This window comes from Parasteatoda tepidariorum, chromosome 2 (assembly GCF_982258835.1).
Source record: "Parasteatoda tepidariorum strain Cologne lab strain chromosome 2, Ptep-v5.0, whole genome shotgun sequence".
In the NCBI taxonomy this organism is placed as follows: domain Eukaryota; kingdom Metazoa; phylum Arthropoda; class Arachnida; order Araneae; family Theridiidae; genus Parasteatoda; species Parasteatoda tepidariorum.
Window position 1 is genome coordinate 9972250 of NC_141756.1, and position 22603 is coordinate 9994852.

Below are 22603 nucleotides of genomic sequence, written 5' to 3' on the forward strand. Positions count from 1 at the left end.
TTGCCGCTTAGAAGTGGTAATCTTTATTGATTGTAAAATGGCTGAACTAATTATATTACATTTTGAACTTTGACTCTTAAATTTAAGCTGAAAGTGCGGTTAATCAGTTTGTGATGCGAATGACAAATTGATTAACCGCAATTATTAATTTTTTTTACTATTATATTACTTGATTAAAGACTTCATTCGCTTCAAAAATATGTAAATAGGAAATGGCAGTCGACATGCTTCGAGCGCTCAAAAACAGACGCATATTTTCTAGACTTGTCAAACGTGATTGCGAAGAAACAAAAGTGATTTTGAAATATAAAACGTAACGTTGCCAATAAAAAATAGAAAAATAAAAGTGAGAAATAGAGCTAGAAAAACAACAGTAGCCGAGGGAAGTGAGAAAAAAAAAGATGCAAAACAGAACAAGAAAATCCACTGTGACTGAGAGGGGGCAAATCAGGGTTGAATGCAAATGCATTTTCATGCGATATAGAGAGGTGGTGAAGAACTAATGTCTGTATGAATAAAACAAGATTCCAGGGCATCAAGATAGGCTGATGTGACTGGGGTGGAAATAATTGTTAATAATATTTCTCAATATTAATAATAATTTCTAAAACTCAACAGATGGCGCTCTGCACATTAATGTAAAATCATTAATTGTAATCAGCTTCCACTATGGCACTGTATCGTGAACATCTTCCATGTTTTTGTTATTAAATATCTTATGTTAAAGGCATTTGTAATGATTTAATGGATTACAAACTTTTTGAAATAGTGAGACCTTGAAAAATAAGTGTGAAGTAGAAAAAATAAATACTGTTTGACAGACTCCAAATTCTACCTCCCCCCCATAGTATAGGTAGGGTGAATCTGTGGGGATCGTTTCGATTTTCGAATTCGGATAGAGGTTGGGTGTCATTTGATAAAAGTGTTTTCAAAATATCAATCACGATTTCGATCTGACCTGTATATATCGTTTTTGACGATTTCTGGTCATGAATTCAATTCCGCATATCTTGTTCTGGTTCTTCCCTGAACCAATATGTAAATATTTGTCGTGCATATCGGAATACTTTTTTTTGTTCCGGAGAACGCAAATGCCCTTTCAATGTCATCAAATCCAACGGAATAGGATGACAAGTCTCATTTTATCATTGTGGATAAATAATCGATGTATTTCATGAAAAAAAAATTTCTCGTGATAAACCTCAAATGACAAGTTGTTTCGGTTTTCGGTTCCCGTATATGCTGAAATTAAGCAAAAGTAAGGCAATAAATGGTAATACATTCCATTTTATTGCTTCTTCATTTTTGAAGTTAATTGATGAGCAAGTAATTGTAAAATGTAAATTTCCTGTTTAGTAAATTTTGAAAATAAACTGCTTAAAAATTTTTTCTGAAGATTCGGAAATAAACTTCAAACGATTTTTCATGTGCCTTTATTACTTCCCTGCGATGGCAACAAATAATTTACTTGTAGATACCTTTTTATCTGCCTCTAGTTTTTCGTTCCTCTACTAACTTTGTTTTAAGATTAAATTGTTTCATTTTCTACCGAAGTGCTATTTTTCTGCAGTTGTTTTATTTTATTTTCATTAAATTAATTAATTTATTATTATTTTTCAAAATTTTTCGAATTAGGCTTGATTTGAGGGGGAAAAAAACTAGTAAAACAATCAATTATCTACTTTTTTTTTCTTGCTGGTACATGTTAGAGTAAATGAGTTCAACGATACTTAAATACATAATTATTTTTTGGACATATTTTTTTTGTGTCGATTCAATGAATCGTATGAATGATTTTTCATAAAGTCCAGGTGGTCCTCACATTTCAACTACTTTGAAATCCCAACATGTCTATTGTTCGAATGTTTTTTTTTCTTCTTTTTTTACCTTTCTTTTCGCAAGAATGAATTTAGTACTTTTTTTACCTGTTTTTTTTTTTTTTTTTTGCTTTGTTTACTCGTGAATGTTTTCATTTCAGTTTTGCGTCTTTTTCTTCATTAAACCCTTTCTTTCTTCAAGTTAAAAAAAAAAAAAAAATGACAAATTGATTCGTGACTTTTGAACTAGATATGTGGTTGTATTGTTTTCTAATTCTACAAAAAGGAAGAAAAAAGTTTTGAAATAGATTTAAAGAAAAAGAAACAAGGTAAAAGTTGTAATAATGATGTGATCAATAACATCAGTTTTTTCCTCATGTTATTATTATATGAAGTAAAGGCGGTCAATGCACGATGTTAACTACAGTGCCACAAACATGTCGTTGTTTACGAAATTACCGAATCACTGCGGGAGTAAGGCGTTGCTGTGTGTGTTTGTAAAGAAGTTCGCTTTTAATTAAAAATGTGTGTCTGTTGTGAAATTGCTTTACTTTATAGAACGAAACATAAATAACGAAACATAATCAATCAATAAATAGAAATTAGCAATAAAAATATATAAATAAATAATAAAAAATTGGGATTTAACTTTCGATTGCTCTTTTTGTCTCAGTTATTTGGACTACATTTACGACTACCAATGTTCAATGCTGAAGCCTTGTAATTTTGAACCCAATCCAGAAGACAAGGGAATTCCTGGATCAAGTAACGGGAGAAATTTACCTTCGTGGTGGACTTTTCGATGGCACTACGTCACGTGGAGAGGAAAACCAAGAAAACTTCCACGGTTAGCCTGACGGCAAGGGGTCTCTAAACCATGATCCGTCAACCACTGAGGATATTTTACGTCAGCTCTGTGGTTGGTGCGAGTCGGATGCGGAATTCGTATATACCAGCCATCGCTGGTATTCAAACCAGGTTCACCTCTTTGGAAGGTGAATGCTCTATATCCTGAGTTACCACGGTCCTCTTGGAAATAATAATCGGTAAATTGCAGCTATTTTGAATGTTAAAAATCAGATTCGTCAGAAAAAAGTCGGGTTATTCAGAGAAAAACGTTAAAAAGATCGTCTGCGCCAATCAATTAGCATATGTAAGGCTATTGCCATTCCATGTTTTACGTAGTGATCCGATTATTAGTTTGAAAGTTATTAAAGAAGTTCCGCTTTTATTTTAAGTCGTATCATGTTATCACGTCTGTCATCCTGTTATCAATTATACTTATATTTAAATCACCCGGAAACAATTAAATTGCATCATTGACACTAATCCATTGGTAAAACCCACTGTTATTGTTTAAAAGTTGATTCTCAAATAGTGAAAATACCCATAATTTAGTCCAATTTTTTTTTGTGTGAAAGGGATGTTTTTCCACGATATTCCGTGATTCATCGTCAATTCCATAGTCAAGGACCACCTACGTCAATTCTTTACTTTATTGCTAAAAGCAAGCATTGGCGAGCACGTGCGGGTAAAAACGTCAAACGGGAAATTTACGCGAATATCCGCAAAACTCGGGATGTTATGCCACGTTTTCTTGAACCCCCCCCCCTCATACATCAATAAACATTTTTCGAGTGAAGTCTAAATCTCGTTGACGTCATCGTTAAATCGTGTGCTGAGACGCAGCAGACGACATTTTATGGTCTGCCATGTTTGACCTTTTGTTTTGAATTCTTTTCTAATACAATGAAGTCTACGAATAATGAATAAATGAATATTAGAGAAGAAGAAAATAAAAATATTTATATAAATCAGAGCTGCCTTCCTTTGGTTGATGATTATTTTCGAAATTGTATTGTTTTAAGGTAGTCTCCTACAAAAATTCCTATCAAGGATCACTTTTGGAACTATGTTTAAACTAAAAAAAAAATTATGGAAAAAAATCTGTATTTGAAAAGTGGCTATTACTATTTCCTTCTGGTTAAATAAAAATTCGTTTTTAAAAAAATACAGCTCCACGGTTAGTTCATCTGCATTTGATGAAACAATAGTAGTATGCGGCTGTACGGCACCAAACTCAAGCTTTGAAAAATGGTGTTTTTGCGTTATTAAAGTAGCGTGGTTTAAAGGTGCTTTTTTTCTGTACACTATGCATAATGAAGATAAAAGAAAAGTAAGTAACACACGAACAAAAGAGTGTTGCTTTTTATAACTGAAAACGGTTAATTCTTGGAAAATAAAATGTCTCTTAATTTTCTTGAGTTTTAGGTAAAATGTAGGTTTTTAACCACTATATATGAATAAACATCTGTAATATTATTATCTTTCCCTTAGAGTTATAATGAGAGAAAGGCTTAGTGCAGAATTGTAGCTACAATATCTTAACGTTTATCGTTTAGCTACCACCTTTACTTTTTGGACGTATTTAATCACAGTACTATTGCATAGTTAATTTGCTCTAAAATGTTTTTTTTTTTAAACAAAATGTCCCATAATTTATATAAAAGTAGCTTTAATCATAGGGTAGGGGTTATGATTAAAAATGTATGAATTATTTTTCGCTTCATATATTATTGAGTTTTGTTTAGTGTATTGGCGTCCACTGCTTTGTTACCAAATACGCCCGATTTTGTCGAAATTTTTAACAACCGTTTTCCATAATTGTTGCTAATTTTGATACAGTGCTTAATTTCCTCTTTCAAAGCATGTGCTGTTATGAAGTTGTTTTTCATAAACATTTCTCTTAAATAAATAAATGAAAGTCCCATGGCGTTAAATCGCTTGAATTTGGCAGCCCATTCTGATAACTCAAATAATAAATAACATTTACAGAGATTGACCCGTTAATTTTTAAAATATTGCTCAACAATGAAAATGCTTTGTTATTAAGTGTAGCGCAATTTTTTGTTTTTTTTAAACAACCTTCAACCTGTCTTACAATCGATTTATTTTCGCTAGCATCGTTTTATTATACAAATATCGCAACATTTAAATATTTCGAAAATTTTTTGGTCATTTTTATTGTATCTGATAGATTTCAACGATTATTGTGTATAGGATCCCAAAAGTTATCGATCCCCCTCTGTTTGTTCGGTTTCACAATAAACATATTTTGTTTTAATTTTTTAAACGACGTTGAACATTCGACCCGATTCTGAGTTTACAACTATCAATGTTAAACTCCGTAGCCTTGTAATTTCGAAACCAACCCCAAAAGACAAGGAAACTCCTGTATCAAGTATTGAGAAAAATTTGCCTTCGTAAAGCACTTTTTGATGTAACTGACCCGCATTTGCTTTACACGAAGAGGAAAACCGTTAAAACTTTCCTCGGATAGCCTGACGACAAGGGGACTCCAACCCATGATTCGTTTACCATTGAACTTTTTGGTGAAACTGACCCATATTTGCGTGTCATGGTTAAAAAAACCCACTTAAACCGCCCACGGTTAGCCTGACCGCAAGTTGTTTCTAACCTATGATTCGTCTGCCACTGTGGATGTTTAACAATTTTTTTCTCGTATATTTAATTTAAGAATTTTTATTTTATTTTATAATTTTTAATAAATTCTTAACTATTATTGAGGATATTTAAGAATATATTTTGAAGATATTTAAGGATTTAGCAGAATTCATATCTACCGGTTGCCTCTGGGATTCAAACCTGGGTCATCGTTTAGGGAGGCGATCGCTCTATCTCCCGAGCCACCACCCCTCATGATAAACATATGTTTTAAAGTGTTCAACTATTTCAATTTAACATTATTTTTTTCTAGAAAATTTTATCCACAAATTATGAATTGCGCAACGAAGTATTTGTAATTTAGTAAAGGAAAAAATAAACTATTTAGTCTTTCTTCTTTTAACGGAATTAGCCAGCCAGCTAATAACTACCCTTCAAAAATATCTCATGGATCACCCGCTATTAATACAGATTCCTGTTTAATGGATTACCCAATATTTACTACCCGGGCAGTCAAGTTTTTATCCACCCCCCAAACATGATTATAGTGACTTCTTAGAGGGAGCGGGGAGGGGGATATGATCACAGAAGAATGTGCCTTACGTCATGGTGTTCTATCAAAATTCTGCTTGTTCTGAAGATCTCATTTGGGTGTGTGTGTATAGTGAGGGGTCACTTTCTAAGGGAATGAATTACTATTATTGCTTTAGGAAGCATCCATACAGTACAGGGATATGTTCGAAATAAGGGTGGGGGGGGATTTTTATACTCTGTCAACATGGTGACGTAACCGATTGTTTCCTGTATTTGTGCCATTGCTGGGTGATTTATACGGCATTGTGAATGTTTCCAGTCATAAAAATACTGATGGGGATTTATTTCTGGAAAGAATTGAAAGTGATGTGTGTTCGATATCGTGATTGGCTTGCTTCGAAATTGTTTTTCTCTCTTGTAATTTAGAACTTTTCCGTTTCTTTGTGTCTTATACTGATTTTTTTTTTAAGTAAACTAAGAGTCAAAAAAAATTTCAGAAAAAAAGAATTTTGTGTTAAAAGATTTTTTTGCATGAAATTTTAAAATATATGTTTTTTTTGCATTTGAATGCATATTGTGTAAAAATCAGGGCCCCCCGCTAAGCATTCGTCACCTCGCTCGCCAAATGGGATAAAATCGTAAATTTGGTGAGGGAATAAAATTGTGTTTTCGCTAATGTATTGGCGAATGGTTTTTCCATTGGAAAGAAAAATGTGTAAAAATTTTTTTGTTAAGATGTAACGTTTGGCGAAAACTTTCGAAAATTAGCGAATACTTTTGAGATTTGGCTAATTTACTGGCTAATAATTTAAAATCCTTAGCGTGAACCCTGAAGAACTAATTTAAAATAAATACTTTTTTCTGTTTTACACAAGTATTTCTAAATTGTGAATATAATATTTAGTTGCATAATTGAATTTAAAATTATTATTCTTCGATTTTATTTCTTTCAAAATGTAATATTTTTTTGTTGTTGATGATAATTAATTTTTTTGAGATAAATTTAGTAGGTTTCAGAAAAATATTATTTTCACTGCATAGAGTGTGTTCTTTAAATTTAATATCGAAAGTCTTATTGCATAATGTGAAGTCTTTGTTTTTCATACAATTATATGCCGCACTTCAAATGTAAGTAAATAATTCAATTAAAAAAATCTTATAAAAAGTATTTTTTATTTCAAACTAAATTTTCTTTTAACTCTTTAAAGACCCAAGCAGAAGAAAATTTACCACTGTAAACATCCTTAGTTTTTCATTGGCAAATGAACTCACCCATTTTGTTGGGGGCATCTTTGGTCATTTGCTTCACAGCTGGCAAGAGTATCCCCCACGTCACTAATAAATCAAAGGCGTGCTCATCTTGACAGTGGAACTTCCTGGCATTCAAACTAACAATCGGCTTGTGAAGATCGCTTATTTCCCCTCCCCCCCATTGAACAATTTTCTCGTTAACTATTTTAAAGCGGGAATAAAGAGATTTTTATATCTTTTTCCCAAATCTCCTTTTTAATTATTTTTTATTTATTTTTCTTCATTTTTTTTTAAGTTTCTGTTTATTTTTTCTTAAAACTGATTATTTTAAATGGATATGTCCTACAAAAAAAAAAAAAGTTTTATTTTTAAAATGTGTTGAAAGATCAGCTTTCTAAAAGTAACAAAAACATTTTAAATTTTTTTTTTCTTTTTTTATGTGTTAATATTAACTGAACTCGCGTTCTTTTCAGTTTTAAGAATCAAATAAAGCTTCGATTATATTGAAGTTCGTTAATAGAAATGTTTTTGTAAAATATTTATTTGAACTATTTTCCTGATTTGAATACGTGGAAGAATAACAGAAATAACTTTCCAAATGCGTAGATATTTAGGTGTAACTGTAGCAAGAGACGCTGAAACTGGAAAATACTGTTTATTAATTACTGTAAAAAGCCGATGACTACCCATAATATGAAAGTATGATTATCCATCACTGGAATTCGAACCTGGTTCCCCTCAGCGAAAGGCGGATGTTCTATAGCCTGAGCCGCAACGGCTTTACATCACATTTTTAGAACTAATGATATTATGACTACAATTTTGAGTAAGGAATATCATAACGAAAAACCAAGTTTTTTGCAGTAATTGGATTTTTTACCGCTTGTTAGTAAAGATTTAGAAATCAACTGAAAAAAGGAAATTGTAATACTTCTTTTTAATATTAATTATACAATTTAAAAAAAATAAAAGCATTTAGCATTTTTTACAGAGTTCGTACTATTTTAAACGAAATATTTTTATTCACTGATCTATCAAATTAATCCTGCCGCCGAAACAAATAAAATTGTTTAACAAATAAAATTTACTTAAATTAAATAATTTCTTTTCTTACGTAATGTAATATAAGCTTTTTAAATAATAAATAATGAGTTCCTTCATTTATATTACTTCAGAAGTTTTTCCGTTTCGCGTAACGAAAATGGGTGCATGTTAGCTATTTCTCTTTTATGTCTATATATATATATATATATATATTTCTTTCTTCTTTTTTTTTAAAAAGAAAATAATAAGGAAACCTAAATTTCTTGTAGGTGGTATCTTTGGTATTTAATAGTATATCTAAATAATGTTTTTTGAAATGCATATAAATGAAATATATGAATCAATCTGAATTATTTTGATTGATGTCTGGTTTTATCCATAACTATGCTACCTACACCTTTAAAGCCATATTTTGCTCAGCATAAAATATCTGAAATATCTTGAAACATGAAAATAGTTTACTTATACCGCTCTTTACATTGTTAAATTCATTTATGGTGAAAAAAAAATTATTTTCATAAACAAATAAATATCGGATAATTCAGCAATAATACTGTTTTTAGAATAATAACAAATCAGACAAAAAAATTAACGATTAAATAAGGTATGGTACTTTTTAGCTGGTGGGTTTTTTTTTATTTTCTGAGATTAGAGATTATCTTTTAAAATTGCTATTAAATTAAATTATTTATTTATTTGAATAAACCATTGACTGGGTGAAATTTATCATTGCAAATGAGTGTATTGTCAATTCTATTTAACTACCTGCACTCAATTGCACACTTTACCTACTAATCACATGAGAGTACTACCGGATGGTTGCAAATAATAGCGGCGTATAGTGCTTGGAAATAGATTCCTAGTATTTTTCAAACAAGATACGTTGCTATTGTCAATGCCTATCTATTTACTTCACTTTTCGGCTTAGTCACAAAAGAACACAAATATGCCATCCTTTCGACCAAGGAAAATCGCTTTCTGCACTTCTCCTGACTGATGGTTTTTTTTTCGAAATCTATTTGTTGCATTCAAACTCGTTTTTAACAACTAATGATTTAAAAGGCTCATTATAACCTAATTCTTTTCTCTAATAAATCAGTTGATTTTGAAATTTTTCCCTAAATATATATTAGATATATATTGAAACAATTTTGTTCAATTTTTAAGTCAACTGAAGTATCTAACAATTTGACTTAAGTAATCAAAAGAGTGACTAACAATTGAATTGCACCATTCAGAAAACTCCAGATAATAGATACTTACTATTATGTATCGTGATTTGAAGATAATTTTTTTACCTGGATGCTTTTTGCTGCTATCTGATCCAGGACGCAAAATTTATTATATACATAATTTATTCATTTATTACATAATTTACTATAAAATTATTCAATTAAATTAAATTCTTATCATCAATGTAAAAAAAAAGCAATAAACTTATTTTTAAGCTGATTTGGAAATTGTAATAGTAGTAAAAAAGTAAATAATGATTAACAGGCTCTGGTTTACAATTAGAATATATAACTTGTTTTGTTTCTCAAAGAAAATGTATTCAAATTTAATAAGCTATTTTCATAACAATTAATTATTTACAAACATGACAGGTGAAATTTGAAAAACCATTTCATTCAGGAAGATCTACGATATTGTTTGACCATACCTAGTGAATTACTGATATACAATAACTGCATTATCAAAAATGCTTACATAAAAGTGAGATAACATTTAAAAAATTCCCTTACATGAAAGTAATTTCCTGTAAACAATAATTTTATATAATTTATTATCCTTAATAAATAATTCATTTTATTTTGAAAGCATTTTAAGTATAAAATTACTGAAATTTAAGACTCGAAAGTAATAGGAAATCAATACCAAAAAGAACGAAATTACTACAACACAACAATGCAAATATAATAGAATAAAACGAAATTGAAAAAAAAAAAAAGAAAAAATTATTATTTTTTTTAAATATTTGTATAGTATTTAAAATTATATAAAAAGGCATTTTAATGTATGCATTATATTACGTTAATCATAAATTTAGATAGAATTGAATTCAGTTTTCCTTAATTGAGCATAAAATGGAAATTTTTATAGGAATTTTAAGATTTAAAATTTTTTTCGCTCCAGTAAAACAAAGTCTAAAACAACTTTCCTCGTTCAAGCTTAAAAGATACATTATTAATATAATGTATTTTAAATTATTTTATCTATTCTCTAAAATTCACTAATAAAAAGCACACTGTAATAAAATTGATTACTGAGAAACACCAAACAGCATAATAGAGAACAAAACGGAAATAAATAAAATATTTAAAAAGAAAAACCTATTAAAAGTTTATTAAATGATAGAAATATTAATCTTTTTTTTATTCAAGAATCAAAATTTCTATGAACTAATGATAACATTATCATTAAAATATCAGTGATTAACAGAAAGCATTATACAACGTTGGTTTTATCCAAATTTTTTTCAGTAATTTCGGTATTTATGATGGTGCACTTTTAATTATATAACAAATTTGCGTTTGGTAGTCAACAGTTAACACATTGCAATTTTATTAAAAAGATATTTATTTTAGTGGACGCGGGGATTTCAAAAATAAATTCCCAAAAGCCCGCCATTCCCGAATTTTTAATAAATAAATGAAAAGGTCCATCTCAACAAATCTGTTACAAATTAAGAGGATTTTGTGTTTCTCTAAAACCACAGGGGGAAATGTTTCTAAATAAAGCGTGAAGTTCGCACACCTCTTTCCTTTTGACTGTCAATGAGTTCCTATGCATCACTGTCAAGCAGCTCACCCCCTCCCAATCACTACTACCCATTCACCCTTCAGAGTTCCCCACTGACCCCAGACGGTCGTTAAGTAGTCCGGACTTCTTCAGGCCACTTGGTCTTTAAAGAGTTAAGCTAATCATGCAAATTTTATATTTATGAATTAATTCCTACGAATTTCTTTGATCAGAATCAGAATCCTATAAAATCTTACTACTTATTACTTATTCGAAGAAAAGATATGTTAAATAATTACAATATTCTAGATTTAATATTTGATGAAATTCGTTAAAAGTAGCATTTTAATTTTATTTGATTAACTATACTGATATAAATTTTATGATTAGATTTTTAAAATATTGTCTTGTTTAGGGAATAATTTTTTGTAATAAAAAAAATGTGTCGTTTAAAAATATTGATAATTATTTTAAAAAGTGTTAAAAAGTAAAAATAAGATGAAATTTTTGCTTTCGGTATCGTTCTATTAATTTCAATTTTATACATTTGCTTTTCGATAACAACATGTTGTTAAGTAACAAAAACAAATTATTCTAAAAAGATAAAATTATACAATTTAAGTAATTTTAGCGTCAATATTATTGAAGCTATAAAGTTGGTTAACACATTAAGATATATTAAGGAGAAATTTACTAGAAGTTCAACTTTTTTATACTGAAATTTTTCCTTAAATGCTCTTTATATGAGATTGATATGGTATATTTCCCATTTTTTCCCTTTTTTTTTTGTATATTTTATGATTAGGTTTAGTGTTTACAAATGGATCTTAATGACGGTTAGGAAAAATATTTGTACAATTCATACATTTGTGTTGTTTTCGTTTACGTTTTTCTATCATTGAATGAATGATATAATTGATTTAATTTAATTTAATTAAAATGCAGTTAAAAGAAAATGTGAACTGAAATAAGTTTTCTCAAATAAAATAACCAAATGTACGTATGGACCAATTTTAGGTCATTATATTTAGAAATAATTCATTTATAAAAATTTGTAGTCTGTAATATAAATGTAAACCAACTCGCACATTCCCTACCATAAAATTTTTTCTCCAAATCTTTGAAACTCTGAACGTATGATTACTTTTTGTTAAGATATAAATAAGTCATTTTGAAAACGAAACATTTTATTTTGATGAGCTGTGTCTTTATGATAATTATTTATTAGTTAATTATCTATTAATTAATTATCTATTAGTTAATTAATTATCTTAAAAATTGTAGCACTTAGTTAGTCCTAACCTTCCCCTTCAAATCTATGTCAAAATTGAGAAAGTGGCCACACAAAATTGTGATGGCATGTCTTCTGATCATCCTCAGGGATGTTTCCCAGACCGTCGCCAATAGCCCATTGTGCAGTTCTAGTGCGACGTAAACAAAGTACCTGCCTAATGATGCTGGATTACAGATTTTCTTAAGATATATGCTCCCCTGCTAAAAAAGGGCAAGTTTTAAAAACATTTCTTTTTCTCATTCACTATCAATTAGCTCTTACGATTTTTTTTTTAAAGAAAAATGCTGGCAATAAAATTAAGAGGATTTCTTTTTATCACACAATATCAAATCACTTAAGTAAACTACTAGCATTCTACTTTTTTTATTCTTTATTTTTTCCCCCTTTTTTTATTTTTAAATGCGATCTTTGAAGAAAAAGCAATGTTATTAAAAACTAGGTGGCCGCATAGCTGCACGAGAAAGCTTTTGGCTTAAAATTATCGTTTGCTTTTTTTCCAAGCAAAGAGGGAGGACCATTAAAGAAAAAAAGAAACTTTTTTTCTTCAAGGATCGCACAATTATCTTAACAAGAGCATCTATTTACTTCCGAAAAAAAGCGAACGGTCCAATTCTTTTAACTTTGACCTTGCGGCGGGATGGGATGGTGGGAGGGAGAGGGCGGGGGTGAAGTGAACGTAGGGAGTTCCATCCTCCATCCCAAGAAGATCGCAGAACAGAGAGGAAAGTGGCAGAGAATAGAACATCCGCGCATGCCCAAGCGCCGGACAGCTCCGTAAAAGTCTCATGTTTTTCCGTCTTCTATAATTGCGAAAAAGGCCGCAACGCACTAAGTTCCTCGATTTCTAACTTCTGCTAATATTTGGCGATGGTGTCTTGGCTGGATGTAAATATTTTCTCACCAAAATATCGTTCGAATGGATGTCAAATAATTGAAAGCAAAACTGGATGACGAAGAAAAGTTTTTGGAAATGTGGGATTATAATCCCTGCGGGAACGAAAAGTAGCGGGAATTTTAAAAACACGCCAAATTTATGCTATAACAAATGCAATTTATTTTTTTAAATGAGCACATGTTATTATTTTTTTTTAAATTGCAGTTATTATCTTGTGTTTTTTCCCCCTTTTTTTTGCAAAAGATAATTAGAAACAATAGTTTTCAACGTGGAAAAAATCCGAATCGTTTTAGTACTTCAGATTTATTTTTTTAAAACTATTTTAATGAATTTTCTTATTTTTCAAGTTCTTTCTTTTTGCCGGTTTATATGTGAACAGTGACAGAAAAAAAATTTCCAATGAAGCGTTCGGAAATTCGTAAAGTCATTCTCCCTTTCATGCATACTGCCAGTTTTGGAATCTAGTCTAACGATATTGGAAAATGTCGACTTATTTTTTATTCTTGTCGATTATGCGGATCAGAAGAATATCGTGCGAAAATTCTCGCTCATTCGGTTATTAAAACTGTCCAAAACGAAATTGTGTATTACTGTGTGACGTTATTAAAAGGATCAAAAAATCATGGGATGTTTTAGAAGAAAAAAATCAAAAAGTCGACCAGCTTATGAACCCCTTATGTCTTCATCCAGAGATGCCTCACCCAACTGTAGATGCTCATGTCATCGAAAAAAGGTGAGATAAATTTTGATTGTAGCAGTTGACGATTCTTCCTTTACCGTTCTTAAAGTAGCTGTTACAGTAATTTAAAGTATAAAAGTCGGTATTTATAATTTTTTCACAAGAAATAAAACGAACTTTAACTTTAATTTTGTTGAGCAATTATTTTTGTAAAAAGTTTTTCATGAATCTTATTGTATTTAAAATCAGGAGTTTAAAATTAAAAATTATAAAACGATTCTAAAATGCCTTACATCAAAACGTTTTCTCAAACGATAAAACAAGAAAAATTCTAATAATCAGTTCTTTTTTTCAATTTTAAGGTATTTTTTTTAATGAAATAAACCTTTGGAAAGGTCGAAAATTATTCTACAGAAGTAGATTATTTTAAAGCTAATTTTATCACATTTTTTTTTAGATAATTTATAAACACAGATTTTTTCTTTTGCATCCAAAAATCTCAAAACACGATTCTGTTATCTGCATTTCTGGATTCTTTTGGAAAATGTAAAATGTCCTCGGATCGAAACTATTCTGCATTCAGGTATCCATTTTTATTAATTAAATCTTTTGAAATTAATTATTCAATCGATTTACAAAAACTTATTCTTTAATAAAAGAATTTTTTTCAGACATTCTACGCGCTTTTAAAAAATTGTAATGCAAAAAAAAAATGGAACGAAAGAAATGCCTTTAAATAAATGTTGAGAATTAATTTTCTTTCCGTTTGTAACTTCTATTACTGTAACATGCGTGCCGTTTACATTTTTTGCAATAGTTTTCAAATTATTATTTCATTGAATTTTATTTTATTTCCAAAATTCGTACCATATTTGTAATTGTTTTCGGAGGAAAAAATTTAAATAATAATAATGCAAGTATTATTTCTTCGACAAAGTTTGTTATATGCGCTATTTTAAATCGGATAATTAATAGTATGGTGAGTTGTGGAAATTAATTAAAAAACATAATGAATGATTTTAAAATGTTAGTACAGGAAAAGTAAACTTTTCTTTTTCTTTGGCTGTTTCCCCAAAACATAACTTCGTATTTTTTTTTCTTGTCTTTTTTTCCAACAACTGCTGTAAATTTTAAATATGGCATTTTTCTGCTCGTTCGCCGTATTCACACTGTGCAGCCTCTGGGATCTGATCATTTTTTATTCAATTATTTTCGAAACTAAAATATCATAACCATATTTCAATTTAATATTACTAAATCGAAATTTCATTTTCTTATTCATATCAAGAAATAGTTATGTCATATTTTGTAATAATTTTCTATCTAAAACGCTTATTTATATATATATAATATATATATATAATAATAATAATAATAATAATAAAGAAATATAAAAATGACACCAAAGAAAAAAAAAACGAAGAAAATTAAGAGAAACAATAAGTTTTATTTACTGCACATAAAATGCTTATTGTTTTTAATAATTTTCTTCGTTTTATTTTTTTTTCTATTTGTCATTTTTATATTTCGTTATTATGCTATGTTTTAGTGATCTTATTTAATGCAGCTTTAGCGCTTAATATTATCTACTATTTATGTACTTACTTTCGTTTTCCTTCTATTTGTGTATTTGGGACGTTCCGTGTATTTAGGACGTTGCTCTATGAGCCTATTTTTATGGATTTAAACAGTTACAACAATTTATCTCCTGGTAAAAAATATGTTCAATATTTAAATTATTCCTCATGTTGTACCCGGTACGAAGAGCCTAATTCAGAGGGGACCTTCGGATCAACATCCTGCTACTCTGAAAGCAAAAGCGAAAGCAAATGTTTTTTTGAATTGCATTCTATACTCGAAATTTTACCGTCTTATAAAGTGTGTGGTGATAAAAGATCCAAAACTTGCTCTAATATTGACGAAAAACATACAATTCTTAATAACGATACCTCCAAATCTTTTTTTAAAATGAAAAATGTTATTTATATGTTAACCTGTGGTTTTTGTAGGTGGTCAAACCAGTAACTTGCTTAATATTCGAATTAATCAACACCGTTCTGATATAAACACTAATAAAATTATCAATAACCTGGAATTGAATCATTATAGAGAACATATTAAGAGTGTCAAAATTAATATTTTAGATATTGTAGAAGATTTAGATTTAAGACTACAAAAAGAAAATTAATACATACTTTTATACGAAACAATTTTGCAGTATGGGTTGAACGATATATATATATATATATATATAGCACAGTAAAGATAAAAAGAAAAAAAAGGAAAATTAAGAAGATTTATTTACTGCTCATAAACTGCAAGTAATATAAAGAAAACATGGAAAATAGTAAATAATAATGAAAAGAGAAGAAAAATTATTAAAAGAACATATTTATAAAACTATTTAAATTATTATTACTTTTTTAAGAAATTGAAAAGCCGGAAAACAGAATGATGAAAAGATATAATCTCTTCATCAGCTCACACGATTATATCCGCAAAAAGGAGTGCTATCTAATATTGTATCAATATAGCCAAAGCAAAATATATCAATACAATAGTGTGAGGAGCACTAAAAAATTGAAACGAAAATGGAACGCATAACTAAAAAATATTTACGAAATTAAACATATCAAACAAAAAACAGAAAATAACATGTAAAGAAAATACAGAACAAAACATACTCACTCCTTTTTGGATATAATCGTGTGAGCTGATTAAAAGATTATATCTTTTCATTATTTTGTCTTCCGGCTTTTTAATTTTCTTTAAAATAATTTTTTTTAAATTTTTTTAAAAATATTTTATTTTAATAATTTTACTTTTTCTCTCCTTATTTTACATGTTTTCTCTATATTATATTTACTATTTATATCGTTTTGCAAGATTGTCATTAATATGTTTGTATTTTCGTTTTGTATTTAAGAATACATGCGTAATATAAATTTCTAAATGTCACATTTTTCTGTCTGGGACTCTAGGAAAAGCGAGCAATTACGTCTCAACTGCGTTGTGCATTCGTTGCTGATCGTAAAATAAGCATGCATTGTTATGATTCGAGCAACAAGAGACCAAAATAATGTTATATTGTTCTCCGCTTTCTTATGTTTCAAAATATAATAATGATGTAATAATTACATCAAAATTTTTCTTTTGTTTAATTTTAGGGAAAGATTTTTTTAAAAAGGTGTAATAATTTAATCTCAAAAAATTTGACATAAAAAGGAATGCCACATTTCTAAAAAGCATCTTTAAATCTCTTACTGTAACCCTTTTTTTAAATCTTATAAGAGAATGTAATAAAATTAATCTTATAAGAGTATCGACTGTAAAGTTTTTAAGAGTATTTTTACATTTTAAAATAGTATAAATATCTTAATGCTATATACAACCTCTAAAATAGTAAGGTACCCTCCATTTCAAAATCACTATAAATCAATGGAAGCCATTATTTCAATTGACTGAAACAATAGTCCATAAATAGAAAATGAAATTTGTCTAGACAAGTAAGTCTGTTGATTACGTTCAATTCAGCCATTACATTCTTTATGAATAAATTTTGTATGTATGATGCCAAATCTGCACCAAAATCAATTTTATTGCTATAATACTAACTTTGTAATTTCAGCTACATTTCTATTGTTACTAGGTTATTTAGGCTGCATTCTAAAATGTAAACTGCTCTAAATTGGCAGATTAAAACTGGTACAAAAATATGAAATTCTTTTTACGATATTTGTTGAATGAAAAGGTATTGTGGTCATTTTTTCAGAGCTTTGTTAACTGAAAAGATATCATGTGGTCATTCTATCCAACCTTTTTTTTTTATTGTTCAAAAGAATCTGTGGTGCTATTAGATGGACCAGAAAGTAATGTCGTTTCGGTGCATTTGATATTTGTTATCGAGATTTTATTTTTAATCAATAATGTATTCACTTTCGTTAGCAACCTTTCAATGCCAGATGGAAAATAAATCGAAATGGATCGAGAGAAAAAAAAATGAATTGGACTAAGGAACTAAGACTGAAGAATATTTAATGCGCCGAAACGACATTACTTTCCGGTCCACCTAATATTTGTTGATGGAAAAGCTCTCATTTGGTCTTTTTATTTGACCTTTGTTAATTGAAAAGGTATTTAGCGATCATTTCATCTGACCTTTCCTGATTTATTGGTATACCATTTAGCCATTTTATCTTATTTTTGTTGATTGAAAATGTTTCCATTTGTTCCTACTTTTGTTGATTGGAATGGTAATGAGTGGACATTTTATCAGAGCTTTGTCAATTATAAAGGTAACACGTGGCCATTTTATCTGACCTTTTTTTAAAAAAATTTTTTATACGAAAGGATTTGTGGAGTTATTTTTCGACTGAAAAGGTATCATGTGAACCTTTTTACTGATCTTTGTTAAATAAAAAGATGTTTTGTAATCATTTTATCTGACCTGCCTTGTTTTATTGGTATGCCATTTAGCAATCATCTTATTTTTGTTGATTGAAAAGGCATCCATTTTATCCTAACTTTTTTGATTGAAAAAGTGTTGTGTGGTCATTTTAACCGACCATTGTTGATTAAGATGGCATCATTTATCTATTTTATCCGCTTTCTTTTTAATTAAAAAGGCATCGTGGGCCAATTTTATCCTATCTTTAGTTGAATATAAAAAGCTTCGTGCTGCCACTTAATTCCTCATGGACTTTCAAAATGAAATAATATTAAAATACTTCAATTGGCATTGGAGTCTAATAGGTCATACTCATCTTTCGATTTATTTTTTTTAATATCTATGATTTAAAAAATGGACTCCGTTTCTTCCCATGTATATTTATTTATAGATCAATTTCATAATCAGAAGTTCAATTTCTTAATTAAAATCTAAAAAAAAAAAATTTGTTTTTGTTTCATTTCTAAATTTTTTTAAAGCACTCTGTCACACTTTATGAGTTATCGTTCTTGGTAAAGTAACTTTTTTTCTACAATTTTCCACGCTTAAGATAAATGACAAGTATCTGAACGGCAATCGTTAATCAATTCCATCCTATGATGAATTGTTGAACGTCTCATAAACGAAGACGCCCCCGGGTTTTTGTTCAAAAGCATAAAAGAATAAAAAAGAAGGAAATCTTCTCGAGTTTCTTATGACCCGATAAGATGCCTTCCAATTTGTCTATTTATGGAATTTGCTTCTTTTCAGTGGAAGTTGTAAGAACTCATCATCTATAGATCGTTTCAAAAGTTGTCTTTTGTCCGTAGATTTGTTAGTTGGAATCGTTTTAATGATGAAAAGTTCGAACAATTTCTACGCAATTTTTCATTTTTCTTCTTTACAGCTTATCTTTTTTTTTTCTTCTCCTTTTCTTATCTTTTACTGTAGACTCTTAATATATTTGAACTCAAGAGATTACAAAATATTGGATTATTTAGTTTTTTTTAAAAATAATTGCTTTAATTTTATTTTGAAAAATTGAAGAATTTGTTTATTTAGTTATTAGGAATTATTGTTATGATTTTCGAATGAGAAAGAAAGCATGTTAGAACGTGATTAAGACTTCATTTTCACTTTTTAATTATTAATTTAAAACGATATGTCTCAAAAAATTAAAAAAAAAAGATAATTGTATAATTTGAAAAACATATATATTTTGCTTTAAACTGTTTTTAAGTAATTAAAAATTAATAAAAATATAATACTAATATTTCTAGTAATAATTTTAATACTAATATTAATTTTTAAAAATTATTATTTAATTTTGATGACTAAATTAAAAAGAAATAATAATAAAAATAATAAAAGGTGAAGATTTAATTTGAACTTTTTTTATTCTTTTTTTTAAAGTAATAGCAAAAAGTTCAAAAGACATGGGCATTAAAGCATAGCATAGATATTTTTATTCAAAATCGTTTTTAAATTATTAATTTCAAAGTAATTATATTAAAAATTTGAAAGATTAATTCTTTAAAAAACTTGTCTTTATTAAAATGTCTCATAAAATGTTAGTGGAGATTTTTTACGCTTATTTAATGAATCCCTAACACTCATTTAAATTGTGAAGAGAGTTTTAATATTCATGTCTTCAGACGTTTATTTTGCTGTCAAAAGAGCAGATTTTAACGTTACTCCCTAAATTGTTGCCAAACGCACTTGTAACCTTCTTTCACTTTTAAGACACTCAAACATTGTCACTTAGAACCTTCATCTATCGAAATCTGTGAAAAAAATACTTGACAAAATAATTTAAAAATTGTATATTTAAATGAGACTAAAACATTTTCCCGAGAAATTTATTCTAAACATCACTTTAAACCATCTTCTTTTAAGCTCATCAATCATAACTTGTATTTGTTTTAAAAAAAATTTTGAGATAAATTGAATTTGTTGTTCGAATCGATAACGTTCCCTCAGTCATAATTCATGAGGAGAAGCCATCGTACTTTATCCCGAGGTGGGTCCCATCTTTTTAAATCAAGCGCGGCTTAATCAAAAACAATTTCTTTTAACATCCGACCTACATCATTTTTATCAGTTCTTTAACAATTTATCTGGACATTTTTTCTTTCTTTCAGATACGCTCTTAATAATTTTTTTTTTTTTTTTACTCGCAGCTTTTTCTCTGAGTGAAAACAAATGGCAACGTCCTTACCCCCCCCCCCTTCTCTTGATTTACAGCTGTGTCAAGAAGCATATCGGAGGATGTGCCTCCCTTTATGTTTACCCCCAACAAATTTTCCCCACTCTGACATTTTTCTTTTTACGTTACGCGTATTTCTCCTCCCCCCCCCTCATTTTCTTCACCCAGAACAAATTGATTAATTTTTTTAATACTAACATCACGCTGATTATGTATACTAATTTGTTGTAACTACAGGATTATCGATTAATTGCTTCATATTGCATTTATGTTATCATTGCTAAATGTCATTTCTGTTAGTATGAAAATACGTAGAATAACCCCCCCCAAAAACGTAGATATTGCGTAAAGGAACTTGTATTTGTATGAAACACATAGAGAGCCATGTAGTTCACGAGGTAGAGTGCTCGCCTCCCGATGAGAGGACACGTGATCGAATCCAAGCTATGGCTAGTCGATTCGAACTCCACACACGGCTCGCACCGACCACTGACGTAAATTAACCTCAATGATAGACGGATCAAGGGTTCCTTGCCTTGGGAGGTTTTCGTGGTTTTTCTCTCCCAGTAACGCAATTGTGGGTTAATTCCTTCACAAATTCCTCCACGGGGGCAAATTTCTCCAGATTCTTGATCCAGAAATTCACTTGTCTTCTGTATTGGGTTCAAAATTCCTTGTATTAAGACGGATTACAGAAAACAGAAACGTAGTAACGATTATTTTGTAACGTTTTTTCCCGGAAACGTGTTATTTTAAAAACAGTTCCAAAGTACAATTGCGTCGCACATTAAAAACGAATCTTTTGCGTCGTTATTACTCCATCGAAACAGCTGATATAGCGTTCTTTTTATGACTCTGCAAATTCCTATGTTACGCTGTACAAATATGTTTGCAACGGGAAAAAAGAGAGAAAAAAAAGTGCTCTCCGTAAAATCCTGTACTTCTGAGAAATGTTATTAAATAAATCTTTAAAAGCTTTCATGTATTTCACTGATTAGTCTTATCAATATAATTGAAGATAATTCTGAGGACATAAATTTTAATCAGGCAGCCGTGAATTCCAATTACGGGCAACTCCTTGAAGGAAAATAGTATCTGGTGCCATCGTATATTCTCATCAAATATTTTCATTTACAGCTATGCTAAGAGAAATTTAACGGCTGTGAATCGAAGGTTAAAATAATTAGACACACGTAATTTATTTCATTTTATTTTCATTAGCTACCTGATGTATTACAAAAAGGCCTTTTTTATGCTTCGTTTTTCTAATATAAACTTGTGATTTAATGATAGTTATCTATTTTATTTCAAGGTAACTTAATTTATGTAATAATGCAAGCACTAAAGGTACTTGAGTTGGCAAATTATGAGTACTTTATTTTATCAATTGATATAAGATCATAACGGTTCCAATATCGATATTCTTGTTGTCACTGGATTTATTTTATGCTCCAATGTTAGATTAAAACTTAAACACATTTATTTTGTACAGTGCGCCAAAGAAAAAAAGGAAAAACGGACCACCCTGAATAACTTTTGATCTAATGATCCCTATTCACGTTCTAGGATTCAATCTTAATGGCTAAGGGGAGATCTCAAATATGATAATTAATAAGTGCAGACGATATTTTAAGTTACGAAATCAGACACAAAGACGTACTTTATTTGAATAAACATACCATTTTTTTGACGGATTCGGATTTCTGACTCCCAAAATATACGGAATCTGGAAAATACGGAAATACGGTCCCAATAGTTTGGTCAGGAGAGAGCTCCTAAGTTTGAACCCCTTAATATTAATTTTACTTAATGCATTCTTCGCAATATCTCGAGAACTTTTAAAGCGAATTAAACAATTTTTGTACACAGTTATAAAATTCGTTTTTACAAAGATAATTCCATGCAAAAAAACAAGTTTTAGTAAATATTTATAATTTTTCATCACTTCATTCAATATTGGTCGAAAAAATTTTGAAGTGAAGAATTTTTACGTCATTTTAAGGAATGTAAATTTACATGACAAAATAAAAAATTTTAGCGAAATCAGTTTCGCTGAAAATTTTTATTTTCCCATGCAAAATTATGTTACAAATTGTATTCCTTACTATTCAACATTTTTTCGACCATTATTAAATAAAATATTTTTTATTATAATAATAATAAAAAAATATTTACTTAAAGTTCCTGTTTGCGTGGAATTTTCTTTGATAAACGAATTATATAATTACGTGTAAGAAATTTTTCAATTTGCTT

General features: G+C 29.2%; 1 protein-coding gene across 43 annotated transcripts in view; it reads left to right on the top strand.

The window, feature by feature from the left end:
- Nucleotides 1-22603, top strand: part of by (focal adhesion protein tensin) — a 365221-nt gene that overhangs the window by 222425 nt on the left and 120193 nt on the right. For 9 of the 43 annotated variants that reach the window (XM_071177113.2, XM_071177114.2, XM_071177136.2 and 6 more), the window contains exon 1: nucleotides 12824-13772. The exons of the other annotated variants lie outside the window; for them this stretch is intronic. In XM_071177113.2, the coding sequence (XP_071033214.2) occupies nucleotides 13662-13772 (111 nt within the window). In that variant the 5' untranslated portion in view covers nucleotides 12824-13661. Of the gene's footprint in view, nucleotides 1-12823; nucleotides 13773-22603 lie in introns of those variants that run through there. 43 annotated transcript variants of the gene reach the window in all.